Source organism: Halichoeres trimaculatus, unplaced genomic scaffold (genome assembly GCF_033239565.1).
Source record: "Halichoeres trimaculatus isolate MK-OKI-2021-1 unplaced genomic scaffold, fHalTri1.1 fHalTri1_scaffold_9, whole genome shotgun sequence".
NCBI classification, from domain to species: domain Eukaryota; kingdom Metazoa; phylum Chordata; class Actinopteri; order Labriformes; family Labridae; genus Halichoeres; species Halichoeres trimaculatus.
In genome coordinates this window covers 28,766,869-28,791,310 of record NW_027437188.1, presented here as the reverse complement: position 1 = coordinate 28,791,310, position 24,442 = coordinate 28,766,869, and the positions used below count along the sequence as shown (strand labels likewise).

At 40.2% G+C, this 24,442-nt stretch overlaps 1 protein-coding gene across 1 annotated transcript in view; it reads left to right on the top strand.

Annotated features, from left to right (window-relative positions):
- The window catches only part of robo1 (roundabout, axon guidance receptor, homolog 1 (Drosophila)), a 265,137-nt gene that overhangs the window by 25,784 nt on the left and 214,911 nt on the right, over positions 1–24,442 (top strand). Inside the window, exon 2 of the mRNA XM_074678930.1 lies at positions 4,874–4,998. Coding sequence (XP_074535031.1) covers positions 4,911–4,998 — 88 coding nt within the window. The 5' untranslated portion in view covers positions 4,874–4,910. The remainder of the gene's footprint in view (positions 1–4,873; positions 4,999–24,442) is intronic.

Here is a 24,442-nt window from a genome sequence, read left to right as displayed (position 1 = left end):
GTTTTATGACATAACCCATCTGTTGAAGCCATTAGTTAAAAATCTGCCTGTAATATCTGAAAACTTAATACATTTATAATGATGGATTTTCAAACAGCTAGCACATCCAAATCCTTGTCCTTAACAGCCAATAATACATCCACCCCCCATAAGACCAGCTGATTAAGCTAGGATATTCCAAAAAAACAAAACAGTTTGCTCCCCTGTTGAACTGCAGCTAATGAGTCATCGTACACAGTGTTTAATCCCTGTGCCCTCTCTTGTTTGTTTGAATTCTTCACAGCTGTGCTCTAAAAAGACTCTTGAAATATACTGGGACATACATTAACGCAGAACTCCTAAGTTTGAAACTTTGCTGTTGACTCTGAACTTAAATTGTACAAAACTCTTGACTCTCGTGGGTGGGTTAGGACTAGCTGTGCATGAAAATGCAGTTTTGGCTGTATAGAGGAGAAGTGGCTTTGTTCTTATACAGCCGAGCGAATCACTGAAGAAATGGATAACCTGGAAAAGAATCTCACTGTGCAGCTATAATAAAGACAGGTCCTGTTCCCAGTGTGCGCAATCATGTTATGAACAAGCCCAGGAGTTAACTGACCTTCAAATCCTTCTTTTAATCATTTCAGCTGAATTTTCTGCATCTCACTAGTGCGTCTAAAAAAGTGTATGTTTTCATTCATCCTGACAGTGATGAGTTATCCACACTAGTCTCATCTCTGTGGAGTTTAAGTGCTTGGGTCATGTGGAAGTGTCACGATGAGAAACCGCAGGATTTGAATGACACGGCCTCGTCTTTAGCCGAGCATCAGGAAATCAATTTGTGGGCAGTGACTGTTCTGCTGATGGTTCCTGTCTTTTGTGGGAGTCGGTCACTGAGCCAGCAGCGATGCCTCTTGTCACTGCCCTGATTAATTGGCTTCAATCCATTCAGTAGTCATTGAGTCAGATAAAGAGAGACAATAAGAGCCTTTCATTTCTCTCGGACTGAATCGGCAGTGAATGCAGAGGAAGCGACTGAGACAAGTCTTGTAAAACATGCTCATTTCCTTTGACAGAGGAGAGGAATAGTCATTGATTGGGCTTTGATGCATCGTCACGGGCGTGTTTGTGGTTTTCTAGAGGGGAGGGCTGAAATAAATCCTCCTATATCTGTAATCTGTTCATTCATTAATCAAATGAAGGAAGGTGTTGTGTTGAATTACGAGTCCGGTCCTTTCTGGGTTAAAGAGGCCGTTCCAATGCCATGTTGTATCCACATTCCTGAAAACCGACCAGTCCACGGTTACTTGTCACAGCCATCTCCTCACTAGTAATTGGGTATTTATCAGATTGCCTGCAAGAGGATGCTGCAGTGTTTATCTGACACAATTATCATGAAAAATAGAGGGACCTGGTCCGCTGCTCCTCCAGGGTACTAGTGTGTGACTGGTACAGGTTACCTTGCAGGATAAAAACCTAGGAATCTTCAGGTCTAACTACAGGGACTTCTGTATCAGACATTTAGTCGGGAATACATCACTTTCATTGAATGCAAATGAAGCAATTGTGAAAATAGAATACATGATTCTTTGGCTCTTCTTCAGGGCCGGGGGAATGAAAGGTTATGATAACACGCCCTGCAACAATAAGCTCCCACATGGTTTGGATCTGACTGACAACTTTAAGAGGCTTTTCTAATTCTGGGAACATGAAATGCATACAAAGAGGGGTTAGAGTGTCCACTGAGCACCAGGAGATAAGATTGGAGAGAAAGGTATGAGAGTAATTGGTATGCTTGTGCCTTCTTTCTCCTGCAAACCCATTAAAGAGAGAAGCACAAGATGAAAAAGAAGGCACCAGCTGTTCGAGGGCAAATCGTGGGTGTGTTTGGTGTGAATGAAGGAAGCAGAGAAGTTGATGAAGTGTAACTCTTCGTTTTGAAGTTGGGACACTTGGATCATCTGTGACATTGATTAACCCCAAAGAAGAAGCAGAACTTGTTTCTACAGCCTGCTTAAGCTCCTCTTTCCCCCTGGAAAATCAAACAGCACCAGATACAGAATAATGTTTTCAGAATATTTTTTTTTATATAAAACAATCCAGGAAAATATCTGAGAAGCCCACTGAAACAGAGCCTCCATGTGAATTTCACAATGAGTTAACAGAAGTTAGCTTAGTTAGCCATAACTTGAAAGCTGCTGTTGGGACTATCTGGGAAAGCCCAGCAGCAACCTGCAGTCTGAGAATATGGGACAATGCGGAGGTACTAAAACCTGCTGTTTCTTGAGTGAGGCTGGCTCAAGAAGTACAGGTAGTCACATTCGCACTTTGTCACAAAAAAGCCATTTTTCACTGCAGAAATAGACACATTTACAGCCTGGTTCGAATTTTTTGAAACATTACTTTTTTTCTATTCTGCAGTTTAAAGAACATTAAGATAGCGAGCTCTCCCAACCAGAGGCACAGCTCACGTGACTTATAGGCACCCTATAGCTGTACTCAAAGCCCCCATTACTTCCAATATGGCCACAATAGCCAATTTGCTTCAAAAATCTGTTTTATAGAAACGGGCGGGTGATGTGGGGGAGACTACATCCATCAACTATACAGTCTATTTTTGGGGGATAAAGACTTTGTTTCCCATATATACTAGCACCTACTGTGGTGAGGATGTGAATCTTACCAAGTTGTGTGTTTGTTTTAACTCTCTCGAGGCAGGCGTTGCAGATTTGCAACAGCTAATTACTAGTTACCAAATTACTCCACATCCACATTCTATGAGCCTTTTTTTCTTAGAAATACCACTGTAGAACTTAGTTGTGCATTAGCAATGAACAGTTTCCCACAATCCCACCAGTTGGCAGAGCTGTCACTTTTAACATGGCCACCTCTTTGATTTCACCGAAACAGATTTTCGAGGCATCAATTTCATGTAAGTTTCGCTACCAACCTCCATTAATTTGAAACCAAAACTGCATGAGATGAATCCTGAATATATATAGAAACAGTACATGCCAATTAGAAGATTTCATCTTCTTTGGGTTTTTCCCCAGGGGTAGCTTTATTACAATGTTGCAACAACCCAGAATGCATTGCATGTGAAGGTCTCTCTGAAAAAAAGTCAGAGTTGTATATAACTAACCCATATGATATTTCCCAAAATGTCTGATTATTTTCTGTTACTAAAACTTAATTTGAGCCTGAAAGGGTCAAAGCAAATGAATGGGGAGCAGATCTTTTAAAACTACTTTTTTTGATCAAGACAACTTTATGGATTACAAAGTGCCATTGTTTGACATGTGACAACAAGAAAACTTTGTAAACTCAGTTTTAGCGCCACTTACAACTTTTCCACAATAGTTGTTCTGATTAGTCCTGTTATGTTTGAATATAGGAAAAAGAATATTAAAGATAGTCTATGAATAAAGATGAACAGAAAAAATTACACCCACCTCTCCTACATGAGTGACGTAAGGGGGTGAAATTAAAATAAAATTGTATGGATAGAATAGAATAGAATAGAATAGAATAGAAAATACTTTATTTATCCCCGAGGATGCCATAGAAGAAGAAATTTTGAATGTGTGGCTCCAATCTACATGCTTCAATTTGTAGGTCCACCAAGTAAAATTTAAACTGTTACCAGTGCTTTAACCTCTTTAGACCTAAGCTTTTGTCTGGTGTGCAACTTTTAATTCAACTTGCTATTTGGGATAAGTAAGACCTTATGAGTATAACAACTAAATCTGGTCTTTGTACAGAAAGTTTGATTATTTGTGTTAAGAGTTCGCTATTATTTGTTAGTAGTGTTATTGTACTTGAACATGTTGGGTTTTTTTCTTCTTCACAAAGATGGGTGTAATGTTATGATTTCACCAAGAGATGATGTAGGCAGTGTCCCTAAATGTGGCCAATGGTCAAAGTTTAAAATACTGAAGTATCATGGGTCTGAAAGGCAGAAATCTAGAGGTTAAGTCACATCTGCATTTCATTTTGTGTCCTCTCTGTAGTCTTGAGTACACCGTTGAGACGTACAAAGTCACATTAGTTTGGACTTTTGCTGGAAAAGACAAGCACCTTGTTACCTTTTGTTGAAGAATACAAGTGTCTACCCTAGGGTATCTGACCACGAAGAGCAGTGACTGTTACCTTAGGTTTGTGTAATTAAAAAAAAAAAAGACTGAAAACGCATAAAGTACAACTCTGATACAATGAGAAGTAGATTAAATTGCAATTTTAAGAGCTATTTGCTTCTTATAAGCATATATTAATGATTGCATCCTTGATGTTGAGACTCAAACACAGCTTTAGTACCCTAGAAGTCCTGATAAAACAGGTCCATCACATTTTAACTGAAGCATATCCAATTCAGTGAGCATTTCTTACCCAGAAGAGAAAACCACGGGGCAGAGAGTAAAGTGTGAACGAGAGATACGGAGTGAGAACCCTGAGACGGAGCAGTCGAAGCTGCCCGGCCTGCTCGATGTAATCAAACAAGGGTGAACAGGTTGTTCCACAGATGGCTGATCCGGAGAATCCTCCCATTTATTTCCATGCTACAGACGGTCCCTGTCACCACCACCCAGGTGATGTCAGCACGGCGGCAGTGTCTCGCACACACCACTAAACTCTGACGCTTTTGTCTCACCTGTCTGAAATCAATTTGACACACACACAGGGGTTTGTTGTGTGAGTGTGTGAAGAAAAGGGGAGACTGGGTGGGAGTTAAGCCACAGAGAAAGTCGATTTGCAATCTTTTTAACATTCAAAGACTGAGCTCTTTGGGATTATAAATAATGGAACCAACACACTATTACAACATGAAGGAGGTTTACGGATACTTCTGAGTCATCTGCTACTGCCACACTGAATCCTCTTTCTTCTTTTCTTCCAGATTGACACCTAGTGATGCCAGGACAGTGAGCATCAGGATGCATGGCACATGGTCTGGGGCCACACCCCTCCTCATGATGGTTCTGCTCAGGCTGGCTCACAGCCAAGAGGTTCCTGTAGTCCAAGGTAAGACGGATCCTATGTCTCTGCTTGTTTCTGTTGTCTCACAGTCCATTTGTATCATCATGATGTGTCTTTGGGTCTGTAATACTGTCTGACACAATGTGCGTGACACTTCTGCAATAGCTTCAATCAACTCCAATTCTAATGTTACTGCAAGACCTATACTTGGAGGAGCTCCATCAGCCTTTTGGCACCAGAACTGAAACATTTTTCAAAGTACAAAAAAAATGCATATCTGATTGGTTTAGAGACTCCTTCTTTCAGGGTTGTATCTTTTGTTTTAACCACACAAGCTGAGATCTTATCCAGGATATCCAGATGAAAGTATGAGAAGCAGAATGACAGGAATGCTTGTCAGATTTTTGTTAGAGAGTAAATATGAGAGCTGATTATCTGCTGTGATTTCTCTTCAGCCTGACACAAATCATTTCATATTTGTCGGCATGACAGGACTGCTTTCTGAAATTCCTGCCCACTTGTTTGAGCCAATAACCTTGAGGAAATATAAATATTAAGATCTTTTGAGTTGGTACTGATCCAGTTCCACCTCAGTTTGATGCATGACACTTTCTGTGCAGCGAATAGGAGCTCTAACAGAGCTGGACAAGTACAGAAGCTTTAGTCCTTGTTGCAGTGGTTAGACCATAACTCTTTTGCAACAAGTCATCCTGTTATCTACCCATACATTACCCGCCTGTCTTCATCCGTCATAACCAAAGTTTCTCCCAAAAATAACTGTAGATATGACACACAGAACACCAAAAGTTGAGGATGTAGCAAAATCTGCAACCATCTCCTTCCTAAATGAAGATGATGATTCAAGCGAGATCATAACTGGCACGAGGAGGTTTTTAAAAAGGTGTGATTGAGTGTTTTGGCTCAGTTTGAGTCTGAAATATATTATTCAAACACCAAGGAGTTTACAAGGTCAGTGAATTTTAGAGCTTCCTGTCATCTCTAATTAGAAAATAGAGAAGCGCTTTTGAGAGTTGGAGTAAAATGAAAGAAAAAGTAGTTTCATAATCAACAAAGCACAGGGCAGAGCTGCGTTTGGTTATTGGGGTGAAAATAAAGGGCGAGAGAAACTTTATCACAACTTGAGTTTAATCATACCATCCTCAATCTTTGTTTTGATTTTTTTAACTATTCTAAGTTTTCATGGATTCATAAAGTTAAGTCTCCCATTTGAGGCTTGAGCCCTGCTGAAAAGTCTGTGCTGGAGATACTCCTATAGACTCTTTTGTCACCACTGGGGACAGCCATCTCGGTCACACCGTGTCAATTTCTCTTCGTTTCCACCCGCCTCTCATCAGACAGGACGACGGGGTCCAATGCAGTCCTGCTTAGCAGACCATTTCACACTTGCTGCTTTCTGTTATCTACTTATTTGACCCGCTTCGCTTCATTCTATTGCCTTCACCTCTCATTCATTTTCTTTAACCATGCTCACGCCACCATCTTCTTTCTCTTTGTATTTTCGTTTGCCAACACAATCTAGGAAGCAATTTACTTGTCAAGCAGAGGGCAGTGTGTGTCTCTCTGCACCCTGATTTAACCATGTGTGTGTGTGTGTGTGTGCACGCGCGGTTGAGGGATCACTACCCTGACCAAAATGCTCTGTCACATCCCTTTGACTGGCAGCAGTTCGAGCTAATTTAAGATTGAATCTGTGAATCTGTGAATCAACATTTCTGCCTCAAACTCTGATGGTGTCAGAATCGTAACTAAAAGATCTTCCTCTTTAAATCTTTTCCTCCCATCTTATATTCTGCTCCAGCGACAGCAGAAAAGAAAAGTGCATGATGATGCGACTACATGTATATTGTGCTTTTAAAAAAGTATTCAGAAGAGATATTCCACCTTGTGTGAGACATTTGATGCCTCAAGCAAGGTGTTCAACTTCAGTCACAATTCACCCAAACCAGAGAGCAATGTCACAGCTAAGATATGAGTTGGGATTCCTGCAAATGTGCCACCAAAGTAAAAGTAGATGATGGAGGAAAGTTAAAATTTGCACCGATGATATCTCTTCCTAACGTCATGAAAGAGAGATGTCAAGGCTTCACTTTCACTCAGTTTCTTTGCAGACTGACGTCTCTTTTAATTCACATCCTTAAAGTCAACACATACAGCTTCCTGTTCCCTTTTTTTGAAATGGTAAAATCATCATTTGGGTTTCTCGAGGTCCACTATTAACCCACTCAGGGTTGATGAGTAATAAGTACATATTCTGTCCTGTTATTCCCTTTGTATAGATCCACTGCCAACATTAAGTGCATGAAATACTTTGCCCTATTCGCAGCAATCTGTGGAGGTCAGAGAGGTAGATGTGTGGGTGGTGAGTCTGACTTTCATGCCTGGAATGGGCGTACATGTCTTGTTACAGCTCTGTTTTCAATAATTGCTTTGTAGGACTTAGACCTTTTCTTTCCCTTCATGATTGTTATACTATAAGTGAGCTTCAGCCAGAGTGACTTTACCTGAATCACAGTCCTTATCCCCACCATAGCTACCATCATTAACTATACTTTGGAATAAAAAAAGATGGGAAGTTCAGCTCTTTTCAGAGAGCCGGTTCTTTTGTCACAATTCCCAAAGAAGAGCCAGCTCTTTCGGCTCTCAAACAACTACCAATTTAGAATTATTTGTTGCCTCATATTTCAGCTCAACCGGGTGAATATGAATGGTTTGCGTATGAATGCAGAGCTGAGCGACTGAGTGAGAGCTGAGCGGCACAAAGGAAAAAAGTTTGGATTTGGCTCTTAGGGAGTCAGCTTTTCTAATTTGCTACAAAGCAGCGTCTCTTAGAAAATCATCTTCTGTGGTAAGACGTACTGTATTCCAGGTTAAGAGCCAATGACACAAATAGCCCAGATACTAAAATCTTCTAAAAATGCAAAAATAAATAATAATGTTACTGATTCGTCTGCTTGGCCTCACCCATGATAACGTCTAAGGTTTCAAGGACCTTAGTGTGAAAAGCGAGAATGTTGGTGGCATTTATTATCAGGCTACACAGTGGGCACAGTGAGGAACAACTGGTGAGCCACAGTATTGATGTCCAACTCCTTCTGTTAGCCACAGCACACTTCTGACTTACCAGTACATCAACAATGATTGATCAGGTTGGGGAAGCCTACAGCAGAATAGATCTGTTTGTCGATTTGAAGCAGTAATTGAAATTTCTATCGGCTATTGTGTTTGTGTCCTTTGTACTTCCCTTAGCTGTTACAGATAACACTTAAAAAACTAAACTTTTTTATCGAATTGGAAACTTGGGAATTGATCAATATAAAAAGAACAAAGTGCAATGACAGAAACTATGTATGATTGACTTTCATTGACATTCATTTTAAATTTTATGGTACAATACATGACCTATCTGTTAACATGGATGATGAAGGCTCTATGAGCAATTCTGGATAAAGGAACTCAAATGAACAGATAGCCGACCAAGGACTACCTCCATGTGTTCAAGCATGTCTTAAAGCATGTATGTTTTATGTTGATTTACACCTGAAAAGTGTAAAACAGTTACAGCAAAGTTCATAAAATGAAAATGAAGTGTATAGAGTTGATTTCTTGGCTTGGAAGCAGGAGCACGGGTTGTTCTGGTTTCACTTTTGGGAACCTGTCACGTTGTCCATCTTTTCTTGCAGTCATCATCAGCAGCCATAAGCTTTGTCTAATTGACTTAATCCAGCCCCAGTGCTGTGCTGTGATGTCCCTGTATAGTCAGCGCCCTGCATTATCTCTGAGTTCTGTTGCTACATATACATGGGTGTAGTATCCTCTCTTCTCTGCAGACAGTCATTATCACTCATCTGTTTTCTTTGGCATTTCTTCTCGCTGAGCTCTGGACTCGTCTCTGCTCTGCTTAGCTCACCATATGTTCGGTGTACTGAACCGCGTGTACGAGTCTTTTATTTAAAGATTATAAAGTGGCTTTCTGCGCCCTGTAATTTACCTGGTGATTGCTTTTCCTCTGGTGGAGTATCATTCATATCCCATAATGCCCTGCCAGCCTTGGTGCAACAGGTGGCTCATATTTCTCAGATGTACATTAAACAGGAGGTTGGAACATTTTTAAATCATGGGTTTTATTTAAATTCTCAGCTTTGGCCTTAGATTCAGTGCTGCTTTTTTTTTCTTACCTTACTAGTTTATACTTCTAAGGTTTTCTTTAGGAATTATATAATGTTAATCATAAATTTGTCATAACAAATTTTGCTGGATGATATATTGTCCCACAATTATTGACGATAAACAATGTTGACCATATTATTTTGAGACCAAATTGACCACTACTATAAGATAATATATCATAATAATGCAATATGTCCTTTCAAATGCAATAAACTTTTATTTCTCATGATTACTTTTTTACTATAGTAATTGGAATATTAACAACTTTCACACCCCAACAACACCAACAAAAAACAAACAAATAAAATGGACTCAGTCAAAAATTGCACTTCATTAAAAATAAAATTTGTATAAGTGAAGCATTTCTTTTGCAATGTAGCAAACTCCACTTTATGTGTCCGTGTAAATTCTCATTATCCAGGTCAGAATTGTTCTGAAAGCTCCAAACTGAGGAAACTGGACTGTTAAGAGTTTGTGAAGCTGTTTGTCCTCTCATCCATGAGGCTTCATCAGCTTCATCCTAAACTACAAAAATAAACATGCATGCACATTGGGATATATTGAGGCCAGCAAAATAATTGAGTTCATTTCATTTATTGCATGATTAATTGATTAATATACTAACCTCCCAGGACTTGTTTATCAATCATTAAAAAAAAAAAAAAAAATCCTCGGAGACTTATTTCATGAGTTTCCTTTAACTTAACTGTGAGACATGTAGATGAATAAATTGACCTTTTATGAGTCAAGATAGAATATTCTTTCTTCCCCGACCTCCCTTTCCCCTATAAGAGTTTAGAAATGGATTCCCAATGTAAAGTTTTCCTGGTTTATTTTTAACTCTGGAGCCGTCCTCTTGGATAAGCTTCTTCTCCTCCTACATATCATGAGTCACATATATCAGGTAGGAGAGCTGGGCTCTGAGCTGAACTGTGGGTTTTCCCTCTTTCCTTTCACTCTTAAGTATTCAGCTTGCTCACCACCCTGAGGGTGATTAAATATGTGGTTAATACAGCGCCATGAGAGTATTGAATTACACAAGAGCCATGCTGACCTTTTTAAATTACAGAACCAATTGTGCAAGACGGCAGAGAAAGTTTATAACAGGTGCTGCCAAGATGGAGCCTGGAGGAGAATGGATCTGCCGCCGCCATCCTGCTGACGTGCTCCTTATTAGTGTTCTGCACTATAAGCACCCAGTTTGACACCCACACTTTCATTTCATTCGCTCACTTTGGGTGTCATTTGGCGGCAAAGTCTTTGTCTGTCTCTGGATCCTGTATACAAAGAGCCGTTATCGTACATGCAGACAAGCTCAGGCCCCCACACACACGCCCACACACACGAACACACACCCTAATTTGACATTTCATTTCACTGTTGATGAGACACGTATCACTCTTGACACCCGCTGCACCCTCACTCCATAAATCTTGATCACTGGCCTTTTTTTCTCCCATGCATCCGAGTCAGCATATTGGCTCTGCTGATATCTGAAGGTCGTTTCTGATGCCTGATCTAATTTGAAGCTAAAGCCAGAAAAATGAAGCAGTCTACTCTGGCATCAGTCGAACGACTCCATAGAGTGGCCCCCTTTTTCAGCCACGACTGTTCTCATCTTCAAACTCCATCCGGAGAATTCCAAACCTGACTGGCAGCCGTACAACAATCTCAGCTTGGCAAAGGGCGGACAAAAGCTTTTTAGCAATGAAAAAAAGTCCAAATAAAATATTCAGACATTAAAAACAAAGTATTTTTTTCTCTCCTTGCCAACTTTGAGGAGTGTTTCCTGAGTGCTTTGTGCGGCATGCTCTGTAATTGTATACAGCTGAAATCTCCTTATTTCACCGCTCTCAGGAGAGATGTCACCATTACTGAAGGAGGAGAGGGATTGAAGTTTAGGCTTTTCATGCAATAAAAGCATTGCGAAGGATGTTTATTCTGAACTGTGCAGTTTAGTTATATCCTTCATTCCACGAGGACTTATTGGAAAGCTTCATCAAAAGGCTCGAACACTTTGCCTTACAAAACGTCACTCTATCCTTTCTCTTTTTACTTCCTTTTCCTTTAATATCTGCTCCAATCAGATTGTTTTGTGTTGTTTCCTCTGTTAAGTATGATGTATGGTTGTATGGGAGTCCAGGGAGCCAAATGTTTGCGCTCGTGTCAAACGAAATCAAAACAAGCCGTGTTAGTGCGATCACAGACTCATTACTGGGGCGTGTACTGACAGGGTTGAACAAATGTCAGGAAATCTCTTGTGCTCCTTTGTGACTTAATGTGGACTCTGTGCGGAGTGTTAGCTGGCGTGCACACTTAAGATTTGATTCAGGAGAAATTACTGTGATCTGAAGGCAGCACTTCCGGCTCTGGCTGCATTTTGTTTGCTTGTTATCACTGTCTTTAGGGAGGATACTCCCTTAGGGAAAATGTGCAGGACAAAATTCTAAATTCTTTAGCAGTGGTGTGCACAGACTTTTTGAAAGGCAGGGGTAAGAAGAAAAAAGGCACATACAGAGTGTTCTTGCTACCGAAGAGGGCACCAGGTGCAGCATGTCTTTGAGAACATGTTTTTGCCATAGACTTTATAAAACATGGAGGTAATCTCCGCGAGGTGACCCGTCTTTTCCTGAAACAGCCAATCCCTGGTTGCAGCCACACTGGATATGACACTGACTTTGAACTCCCTTTTTGACAGCTACGGGGCGCCCGTCAGTCGTTTGAGCTGAGCTGTGTCTCTGATTAGACAATGAGATGATCCTAATATCTTCCAAAGCACTGAATTAGATAAAAATTCGACCCCCATACACTGTACGCCTATAGCGTCATCAGCGATTCAGATCCAAGCCGTTTTTTTGACCAATGCTGTAATCAGGCTTTTAATGCCCAAAAAGTCTGATTTGTTTTTTTTTTCTTTTTCTGTAGCCAGCCTCAAGCTGATTCTTGATGAACTGCAACTTTTTGCACTTCCACATAGGCTTCATTTTTCTAAACCGGATGTTGCCCCTTGATTTTTGCCAACCAAGAGGGCAGTTTATCTTGTTTTAACCAAACCAAGGGGAAGAGTGCTTTTTTAATATACGTGACCACCCCTACCCCACTATTCTTTACAATATCCCTACAGCACTTTCCAAAAATTTGCACTCAAATGATTTCTGAATGAATTCCATTTTTTTTTTTTGTTTTAACTTTTTTTTTTTTAACCCTTCCTGTACTTTCTTTGGATTTGTACTCTCAGAATTAAACTCACATAATTCTGATGATATGTATGTTAATGTCTATATACAACAGCCCTATAGAGGAAAACTTTTATTATCTTTGATTATTCTTATGATGCAATTTGAACTGAAAAATGTTGGATAAAAATCAGGTGTGTGACACTTTGCTTTGACTGGGGCAGTGATTGATTTGTCCACAAGGGGCATCATAATCAGTCACAGACCCAGTGCTCTGTCTGTGTTTGCTCAATGAAAATCTTTGAAAATCTGTTTATCTTGAATTCCATTTGTGTTATTCTTTTCATTCCTCCATTTTTTTTGTTTTATTTTTTTTACAGAGTGTACTACATTTCACAGAAAAGTTAGCCTACATTATTCTCTTTTATCTCTTGTTTATTTGTCTTTGTGACTCTTTTATAATGTTAATATATTCTCTTTTGTGTGTGCTGCAGTGATTTCATTCCTGAACACTGTGTATCTGTCTGCCATCTTTGTGTCTGCTCAAAAACAGATAAGCGTATCGTTAAAATGGTCTGACAGTATTTTTTGTGTCCTGAGGCTCAGAGCTCTCTGCTTATCATCTCCTCCTCTCACTCCGTACGACCACCTTTTAATTACAGAGCAGGGCACACGCCGGTGTTTCCTCATCACACTCCCTCTGCCCTCAGGCCATCATTTAATGATGAAAAATCTGCTCCAGGAGGAGCAGGACATTTGTTTTATTGTTATTCTCCTCCTTTTTATTGTCTGGGCCTCTCTCTCTTTTTGTCATGAAGGTGTGTGTTTGTGTGTGTCAGGGGGGTGTCTTTGTACACAGCCAGCTTTGTTACTATTTTTCTTTCATATTTGGCTCCCGGGCTTGGAATTTGATGTCCTGGGCTCTTGAGTGTGCTAGTTCTTTATTCCACACCTTCGGCTACAGCTTCACACACATCCATCCTGACTTCACCTTGAACCTCAGCTCCGTGCTGTTTAAAGCCGGATCTATAACAGAGTTAGTGCAAAGGGGAAGGAGTGATTTAGGGGAGGTCACAGTGCCTGTAAGTGAAAGACAAAACAAGATTCTTAACAACAGAACAGGACATCAAGGTGAGCTCTAATTAGTCTGGTTAAAACTTTAACAACAGCAGACGCTCTGAGCCCACAGGTGTGTGTGAGACATTTCCAGAAAGACCAACAGAAAGGGCTGATTCTTTAATGTCATCATAAAATATGCTGACTAATTTAGCAGTCATTACCACCTACACATGCCTCCAAACCTCTCAGGAATTATGACTTGATGAGAGAAGACCAGGTTTGAGGCTTTTTTCAATCTAATTCTGAGAATGTTTGAAGCAGCAACATAAAATCTATCCATTAAATATTCATTAGGAGCAGTTTTAATCACAGTTTCATGGAAAAATGACGCATTCAAATGTGACACAGACGAGAAATGAATGAAATTGCTTTTTGCATATCATCACTTTTTAAAGCTGTGCGAGGCAATGAAGGAACAGATAACACAATAACAGACAGCTGCCCGTTTTCCCATATGCAGCTCCTTTATCCCTCCATCCTCCCTCCCTGTGTGTGTGTGTGTGTGTGTGTGTGTGTGTGTTTACACTTGTATGTATGTGTGAAACGGTGTGCTGCGCATGCTGCAGAGTTTATTGATTTCCACAGAGACATGACACAGGCACCTCTGCATCTTTTCACCCCTTTCTTCTCCCCCCCACCCCCACCTCCCCTTTTACCAACACACACACTCACACTCACACACACACATGCAGTAACCACCGCTCCCCATCCTCTGAGCCACAACATCCCTCTTGCGGGGTTTGGTGCTTTGGGGCTGCAGGAGAGTGTCATCTCACAAATGAATTTCTGCTCACATCCCTCTCTCCATTAAAGAAGCTGTTTGTGTTCCTGCAGCAGCGTGCAGCAGAGGCAGCAGCAGCAGCAGCAGCTCTCCCCTGCAGCTGTTTGTGCTCACACACAAGTGCTCGTTATTTATACCTGACTCTCTCTGCCTACCTGCATCTCATGCTCACTACTGGAACGCTCTGCCCATATTAACTCTTATCTTGATGTGCCTTTCTTCATGCATGGTAATGGATAATAAGATCTACATTTTGCCCGCAGGACGATTGAGTTTTAAGATTCAGCTAAATCACTGTAGAAGTGTTTCTGCTTCAAGTTTCAAGGTGCTGTTCTTAGCTACACGACCCAGGGCCCAACTAACTTTCAAGCCAACAAGCCCTCAGAGCAGTAACGCCTTAGCTTTCAAACAACAAAATCACCATCTTTGACTTTAGTCAAAGTTAAATCAGCAAAAAGATTCACAAATGACTAATCTGGAGCAAATATGAAAATACAAATTTAAACTTGAGGTGAAGCAGAGCAATCTGGTTTATAAAGGGAAGGAGAAAGTTAAAAAAAATCAGATCCTCAGAGGATGCAAGCATGAATCATTTTTCAAGTTCAGTTTGGGAGAGAATTGGTGTTATTCTGGGGAATGGCGCCTTTGGAGGGAGCGTGACGGTACTTCTTTTTTTAAAAACGATAAAAGGTCAAGAGACATAAACCCAGACAGCAGAAAATCAGAGTACACTCAGTCTTAGCAACAGAATGTATCAGGATTTTGCCTCCCAGCACCCCTGGACTGACTGTGAAACCCTTAACCTTAACGATGCTTTGCACCAGATATGCAACAGCTCAAATGAAGCTTAGTTTGAACATAATTTGTAACTCTAATAGAGCAGAATAGAATAGAATGTACTTTATTTATCTCCAAAGGGAAATTCAGGTGTCTGGCAGATGAAATTATAAAAATCAGATAAAACAAGAAATCCAGGTGTCTGTCAGCTTGTCTCCTGTTGGTTAGAGAGTTATGAAGCCTCATGGCTGCAGGGAGGAATGGTTTTCACTGCAGATACATGAGCCATCCACTGCTGCTGTTTCTTTGGTCCACAAAGATGTTGATGATCAGTGTAATTCAGAATGGCCTCTACCTTCTTCTGTGTACATCTCTCTAGCACAGCCCCCAGTGAGACCATCCTGGTTCCAATCACAGTGGCATCTCTTTTTACCAGTTTGCCCAGTTGCATCCTTGTATTTTGTCCTGCTTCCTCAGCAGACTGCAGCATATAATAACACACTTGCCACCACAGACTGATAAAATATCTGCAGTATCTTTCTGCAGATGTCTAAGGAAGTTACTGAAAGCTTTTGTCAGATCCCCATTATAGTTCTACTTTTGTTCGCTGAGCTCAGAGTTAATTTCTTCTGTTAAATACTGACAAATTAATGTCCCTGTTATTTTACACAAGTTAATAAATAATCATGTGATCATAATGCATTTTCGTATTTCACATCAGTCTACTTTGCTGTTAGTTGATAAACAGAAGTTGTTTTCAGTCATTTACATGTTTAGAGGCAGGTTGGCATCAAGGGCATAAACTTCAACAAAACAATGGCTCAATGACACAAAATAAGTTACAAATTAGCTACCTTACACTTTGTTGGTTGCCCAGGCTTTCATGCATTTTTTACAGCAAGAGAATGTTATGTGCACATGCTTTAGCTGACCTTTTACCTTCTCCCTTCCATCATTCTATGATCAGGTTTTGCTGTTTTTCTTGGACATAAGGTGAAGTTAAGTTATGTTTGATGAAAAAAAAAAACCCTCCTGTTGCTTTTGGTGCTGCAAAATTCCCTGCCCAGTAGTGTTCAGGTCTCCCCTGGCTTCTCTGTGTTTTCTTGATGATTAGTAAATGTGGCATGGTTTCATTGTTGGTGTAGCAAAAATAAGGGGCTTTTTTGCACAGAAAACAGTTGTTAACCAGCTTCTAAATGAGACCAGCTTCAATCTGTTTTATGTACATCCACATCAGGCTTCTAAAAGTGACTCCGCCTTTATTTTGGAAACTCAATTTTTAATGTAGTTTTAGCGTGCGTTTGTGTGTTGACTTTGCACCATAACTTAAAACACAATTTAAAGGGGCTGTGAGGAGTTTGAAAGTGATCTTTAAAAAGTCTCTCTTAGATACCTGATTGTAATTCACACTTTAAAATGAGATTATCAGCTCCAATAAAGCTGGTTACAGGTTATTTTAAATTGCTACTTCATAGCTGCCAGGTCAGGTCTACCAGGACCGGGCTGAATATATCTATGACAACACCTCGCCTGCTTACGAAGTTTAGTAGCGAGAAGCGATAAAACACAGAGATTTGTGTTTTTCTCTGTTAAAAATGGTTTCTATGACTAATTTTTTAGCGATGGTGGTCACTGGAGCCTAACTGACAAACAGAAAAAGGACAGAAGAGCAGAAGAAAGCTAAACTGGAGCTAATTAGCCTTTAGCTTGGGCTGTATCACTCTATAACACAGGGGCTAAACTGTTTGTGATAATGTCCGTTCCAACCCACATGCAGCACTTATTCTGCAGTGGTCTGTTCAAACTTGTGAGTCTTCTAATAAATCAAGAGTGAGGTTACGTTAGCTCTGCTTGGTAGATGACTGGCAGGACATAGCTAACCAGAATTTACCAACATTACACATTACAGACATGTCTTAGAGCACCAGGCTGCCAGCTGCGCTAAATATCAACGGCTGCTAAACTACTTACAAACTGACAGTGTTTACTTGTTGTCACGATTGCCTACAGATATGTCAGAGCACCAGACTTCGGATGTCGCGAACATGTAGCTGGCAGCTACATTGCTTGCTTGGTGTCACGTTTCAAACCATAGTGCTATGTAACTGTACTGATTAGTCCCTTACCTTGGAGTGTTGTATCCAGTAAAAAGGTGTCTTGAACAAAGAAAATTTGTATTTGTGCAAAGAGTCTGGGCCACAAGGTGGTGAAGGAGTGCAATTAAAACAGATCCTCCTCATAGCATCTTTAAATAGAGATGATGCAACAAGCCACCGGCCTGGTCATGATTGACTGATGCCCACCTTCTTTCTTCCAAACATTATCATTCCAAGAACCTATGTCCTGGCTCAATCCCCTTTGGGTCTTCCTGCTACTGTAACATTAATCCCTGTGGTCAAACCCCCCAGTTCTCCCACATGGAGTCTTTGTGTGGTCTCCTTCTGTTAAAGTCGCTGCGCCTCCTCTCAGTGCTACTCCCCAAGGCCCAACTACTGCAGTTACCAGTTATGTAGCTTTTCTCTGATTGAGTTCTTTCTTTTCAAAGTTTGCATGTTTTGAAATTTGTTGGTGGTGAATTTTCTTCTTGGTTATTTTTTTACTTTCTATAACACTTTTCCTCAAACACATCTGGTGATTTAAGTTTTTTCTTTCTAATCTGTTTCGCATCCTTTCTGAAATTGCTGCAAGGTTGTATTTATCCGTCTCAGCCCTAGACTTGGTCTTCCAAAAACGTTATACAGCTGAAACTCCGTCTATGGATATTCTTTTTATTCCCCGGGGTACTGCATGCTTTTATTCAGTCGTATCTGATTGAAATTCGTAGTTTGAGGAAAGTGAAATATCACTCAGGCAGCCTCAGCAAGAAAAAAATGTTGTCAATTCTCACACACGCTGGAGCCATGGCATTCTGCTTTCATATGCTCAACAGGCATCTGTCTGCACAAACTGCTGATTTGAATGCTGTACTCAGCTGTGTAGATTGGCAACACTAAGGGACTAGCAGACAAATTGAGCAACATCCATGATTGGAAATCTATCAGTGAACGTGCTCAGCAGAACAATGAGTGACTCGGTTCATCTCCACAGCAATCAAACTCAAAGATTTCCAGACATATTTGTTGATTTTGCTTTAGGAAGAAGGCAATTTGGGCTAATCAGTGCATTTCTGTGTGCACCCCTCATTTATGTCCATCTGTGTATGTAAAGCAGAATAGATTTGTTAGTATAATGCTGTGTGAAAAAGTTTTTAGATTGATGGCAGTGAACAGTTGGATGTAAATCCCCTCTGAAAGTCGCTTTTCTATGGTGATGTTCTATTGAATCGAAGCTTTAAAGCCTCGGCAGGACCGCTGGGTATTCTGTGCATGTTGTATAAATGGCCTTTGTAACGCTCTGAATTGGGAGCTCAATTTCCCATGCACGCTCATCTCTTCCCTCTCCCATTTGAGACAAGATATTGGAGATGATCTCCCCTATTCTGGCAAGTGGCCGTTTTTAATGGAAGCTATTTCAGCTCTTTCATTTGTCAATCAGTCTGAAGAGTCAGTCTCCAACCGCGGCTCAATGTGAGCCTGTAATTGTCAGCGTCCCCTCCTGCCCGACGTTTTTGCATGTGAAAGGATCCTGAAAGAAGACGTGAGCGCTGAATTAATACCCAAACTGCCTTTTGTCTCCATCACTTTGGCTTCGGCTGCCATGAGACAGTGAGGCGCAGACAATCAGACAATCAATGAGGGAGAAGAGGAGGAAGGAAGGAAGGAAGACGAATCTGGTCATCTTTTTTTTTAGCCTGTGTCACAGTGAGAACTTAAACATGCAGCCTGGAGGACTGAAACCACCTGTGGGGGCCTCGCTTTCAATCAGTGGTAAAGAGTTATATAGGCTGCTTTTGTGCTCACAAACCTTTTGTAGAAGCAGCCTACTTCTGAGAGATTTCTTCTCACCAAGAAAAAAAGGCTTTTTAGGGGAGCTTGAGCTTGGATATAATACATAAAGATACTACAACAGCAGCCACACCTGCTTAGATCTGTTGCTAAACAGATGTAATTAAACAAAACAAACATTACATCAGACATACATTTTCAGTATCCTGTAAGACAACACTGATTGTTCGCTAACCAAACAAAAACAGCGTTGATTTTATAGCAACAAATGTACCTGAAGGCGCAGAGTTTGACCAACTGTGTGGTTTGGTAAAAGTCAGAAAGGGGAATTTAACATCACTCCTTTGATTAGTTGGACAATTTGTCAGATTATAGACTCATAGTTTGATAACTAAGCATCACTTACCTCCATCAGATCACAGTGTTTTTAATGTTCCATCCAAACAAGCAAGGCCACACTCACACTGAGAATCATACGACCCCGATTACTCCCCAAACAGCCAATGGTTGAACTTAGCCCTTAATGGCTCTTGGGAACTCTGTCAACAACTCTGCTAACAACTCCATGTGACAACAATTAGCACAGTGATGACCCCTAGAGGCTAATAATTTCAAGTTTTGTGCAAAAGTCTGTGCACAACTGTAGAAGCCTTTTTGATTGAGAGGCAAAAGGTCTGAAAGAACTTAAATCAAGTCCACTTCCCTTTTTTAGGTCAAGCTTACAAGTAAGATGCTTGGGATGACAGAGGACCTTCGAGCATATAAAATCAGTTTTCAAGCATTTTTATGTTTTGGTTTAAATAGTTTTAATAACAGTAATGGCTGACAGATCACCAAAAATTATATATATATATATATATATATATATATATATATATATATATATATATATATATATATATATATATATATATATATATATATTGGAATATTTAATTTTAAATGACTTAATCAATTACAAATTAGTTTTGACAAAGTAGTGAATAACATGACCTTGTTAAATTCTCCCTCATTGTGAAAGCTCTGTTTTGTGATGTGGTTTCTTATTTCAGCTGCTCATATCACACACTAATCACCCAAGTGTAAAGCGTGACATCACCCATCTGCTTCTGACACAGTGATTTGAAGCATCTGTCATCGGACACCATGTTGGAAAAGCTCAAGATAAAAGTAATTTTTTGAATCAAGCTGTAAATATGTTTATGTTTGCTGTAGGAATTGTCTGCTTTGTGTTGGTGTGTGTGTGGCTTCTGGTACTGAAAGAGCCAGCCTCAAGTGGTCACTCTATGAACTGCAGTTTTTGGCACTTCTTCATCAGATTTATTTCTTGTAGCATTGGACTGCAGAGATTGCTGCTCTGGGGAAAATGTCACTTAACACTGATTTAGCTGCTTTCTACTGCTCTTTGCTCTTTCTGACACTGAGCCAGTGTTAGTAGAGACACCACAGAAAGGTTCAGTCTTTCCTGTAGAAAGACTCGAAGTTGCATAAAAAAAATACTTTCTTTCTTTTTTTTTTTTTTTGAAAGCAGCTCCGCACAAACACTACTATCAAGTTGCCAATTAGCACAAACATGAAAAGCATATTTGCCTTTAAATCAACCACTTATGCCTCATTATGTGACTGTGTTCTTCAACTCCTGGGTTGTTTACTGAGTGTTTTCTTTTAGAAGGCTTCTTATTTCTGCAAACTGGAAAAAAGAAAAAAGGTAGTGGAACACTTAAAACATTATTGATGAACAACAGCGGCAGTTATTGGTGGAATATTGGGAAAACTCAATGTGAAACTACTGCTTTTATGTTTTAAATAAAACCACAACCAATGCCTCTCATGCGTACCTGAATGTTACACATTAACTTAACTTTTGAAGTAACCAAGTGTGACGCAGAAAGGGAGCAAATGTACCAATGAGAGTGTGTATTTTATAAGGGTGAGTTCATGAAGAGCTACAGTGTGTTGAATCCCTTTTGATTTAAAGTTGTAAAACTGGAAAACTTTCAAAGAGGGGTTAGTGGATACTTTTTATAGAGTGAGTTTGTGAGAGCACACTGTGCTGTGGAGACTCCCTAACTCTGCTGTGTAAGTCAAAATGTGTATCTGTGTTGGTGATATGAAATATTAATGTGCATTGTGCTTCTAAAGCAGGAGGTCAGGTATCTGGAGAGAATAAGGATGGAGTCTGAAAGAAGCTGTGAAGTCAGGAGCAGGATGTAGCTATATTTTAAATTATGGTCATGAATAGCTCACTTATAAGGGATCATTTCACAGCCCTTTGTGCACAAAAGTTAGCCTGCGTGTCAGCATCAGCATTCCATCCACAGCTGCCTATGTGGTCCCAGTTTCCCATTTACAGAGACGATAACCGGGCTATGATTCTACGGAGCAGCAGATAGTCGTCTGTCAGGCAGCGCTGGCATCCACTGTGTTTTTAGGAAATGAAACGCTGCTTTTTTTATGAGTTTCTCTTATCTCCTCTTAATGTTGTTGTCCCACCTGCACCCTCGTAATCTCCACAGGCATTCATAGCTCAGTTCCAACAAACCGCCGTCTCCTGCACAGAAATGGATTTGGATAAGAAATGTTCGGGCACTTTGGGCGATAGGAGTTCTGTCTAGACTTTGGGAGTTTTCCTGCTCTGATATAAGCGTATGTAAGGAGATTAGAAAGGAAAACAAAATAGGCCCGTCTCTGCTGCAACATGAGTTATGGGAGCACCTTAACAAAAGTTTTTGTGCTGAACGTACCCTGTTTTTATGAAGACTATCACTCTCTAAACTCTTTTAAGGGCATCAAAATATCACACTTCATTTCACCCAACATGATAAAGACACCAGGTGCTCTTATCTGCAGAAAAACCTCTATTTGATTTCTCTGCGTAGAGTCCCTGCACTGATGATCATGTCCAGGTAATAAGCCTGATATACAGCCCAATTTACCTAATGTTTACGGCAGCTACACACAGCTTTAATTAAGCAAAGAGGTGCTCCTGTTGCTGCTGAACAGCCTCACCTGATCAATTATTTTCATTCAGATACACACATACACAAACACACATACACACACACTTGACCACACAAAATTATTGTACAGAAGCAGTGCCTTAAAAAAACCTACAAGATTAGCTCACTGTCAGCACAAAATAGCACCCAGGAAACAGTGCGTGCTCAAAGACAGTAGGGAATTAATTTGGAACAAAAAGCCGGTGGCAGACTCTCTACCCTTATCTCCCCGCGTGAACTTCACAAGGAGCGGGTTGACATTGGTTTTATTACCGCCGAGCATTGATGACGAGCAGGATGAGTGAAAGTGCTGACGATAGAGAACCAGGGAGTGATCAGTCACTGGCTGGGTGCCCATCACGCTCGCTCAAGGATGCTGGGAGGACATTGGCCTCTGTCATGTGATCGCCTGGATGAGGAGACCTATGGCGGGGCCAAGTATGGGGGGTTAAACACACACAGCTGAGCCCAGACATTGAAAAAACGTACGTACTCTGTCACTAAGTATATACTCTTTCCCAGCTGTACTTTTCATATGGACAGTTTGATGATGATGGGGATGCTGGTAGAAACCCGACAGCATCCAGGTGACTGATGTCAAGTGTCAGCTTTTCTTTTGAATCTATATGAAGGCCTCCCTCCCCCTCTTCCTTCCTCTGCCTCATATTAATGTCAGTAAGGCTCGGAAAGTGAACAAGGCTTCCTCCACCATCCTGCTGTTCTTTGCAGAGTTTTATTGCCTGTGTCTGTCACACCTTCAGGCTTTGGTGCACAAGTGTACTCAGCTCTGGCTGTTATCAGCTCTGCGGAGTTGACTGCACGAGGCGTAGCTTGAAGGTTACAGCGCCCTGTGAGCAGCATTCAAAATGATATATTGATATATCCTTCACGGCCATTTTATTGGTATAACATTACTATTAGTCACAGCTTTTCCGTGCTTGAACAGTTTTGATGGTTTGTTAATAGATGCAATTTGAGAATTTCTGACCAATATCTGAGGTCTACCAGTGACAGCAGCAAGAGTTAAAGCTCCAGAGAGAAGAAGTTATGAAACAGAGAGCGATGACAATTTGTGACTTCTGATCAGCAACAATTTAAAAGATTTCATTTTGTCCACAGGGGGCGCCAAAATCAACACAGACAGGGGGTTCCTCATTGGAACTTTACAACACAACATTGAGCCCATAAGTCTTGAAGCTTTAACCAGGATCGATGAATCAAATTCTATTTAAATCCAGACTCATCCTGACCAGATTAAAAACTCCTCACAGTTTAAAAACTGACCTTCCTTCAAAGGTGTTGACAGCCCTCTTGTAAGTTCTGGATCTCTTGAATAAAATTTTCATAATCAAGCCTAATTTTTCGTGTTAGGGAGTATTTGGAGAGCATTTTAATATTTTACTGCCAAACCTGCCAAGCCGCAGTGGCAAAATATTAATTAACACAAAAGAGGTGTTTGTACTGGAATGACTTTTGACCTCTTGCAGTCATGTGTGTGTGGACAGAAGTCGTGATGTTGACATTTACTTTTCATTTTGCTTAACAATAACATGTTGGGTACATCTGGAAGTCTTAAAGTAACAGAAAGTAACATCACAGAAGTAGCCTATTCTTTGCACAAATGCTAGACTCTGTCAAATGAGGTGAGTCACCTCAAGAGCTCGCAAATGAGAAAGTTATGAAGACTGGTGTTATAGCTGTACTTATATGTTCCCTCAGCTCCATAAGAGCCAGTAGGGGGATAACAAAAGGCTGCCTGCTATTTTATTGTGATTCACTTTTATCCGCCTTTTGTTAGCTTACGATAAAAAGCTCTATGGACAAAGGTATTAACTTAGCACCAACATTTAGTAATGAAATTTTCCTTTTGATTTTGCAGACATTGTGACGTCAGATGAATATGGTGCGTCAGCAGCAGGTTATGACTAATCCAGTAAGATTTAGAATGAATGAATATAGAAATATGGCCTCAACCTAACAATTGAGTCACAGGTGAAGATTTTTTCTTTCTTTCTTTCTTTTTTTTTTTGACAACTAAGAACAATGTTGAGTCTAGAAATTGTTACATTCAGTTATGGGGGAAATTACTCTATATCAGTGTTGGTTTTCATTAAGTGTCCACAAAACTCTGAGCACTGTGCAATCTTCATTACATTAAAAAAAAAATCCAGCTTCAAAAACAGCTTATTTTGCCTTTGAACCCTTTCTGAAAGATCAGAAATCAGTGAAATTAACATCCCACATCCTGAGATCCATGCCAGATTCAAACCAAAGACTTATTGAAACTTTTGGCAACACTTTAACTCTAGATTCAAACTGTTTTCAATATTTCTTAGATGTTCATTATTAGCCAGCAAGTCCTGGCATTTCATGGTTGAATTGTTTTTTGACTTCTAGTGGATTCAATCTATTTAAGTTTGATTTTTATTTAAGTATTGGATAGGTAAAATAATATTCATAACACCCATCTAAATTTATATTCAAGAACTCATTTGTCATCAATCAGTCGGCTGTTTTATCTGACAACAGGCTGATGCTTAACAGCCGTTTAATGACACAAAGCTC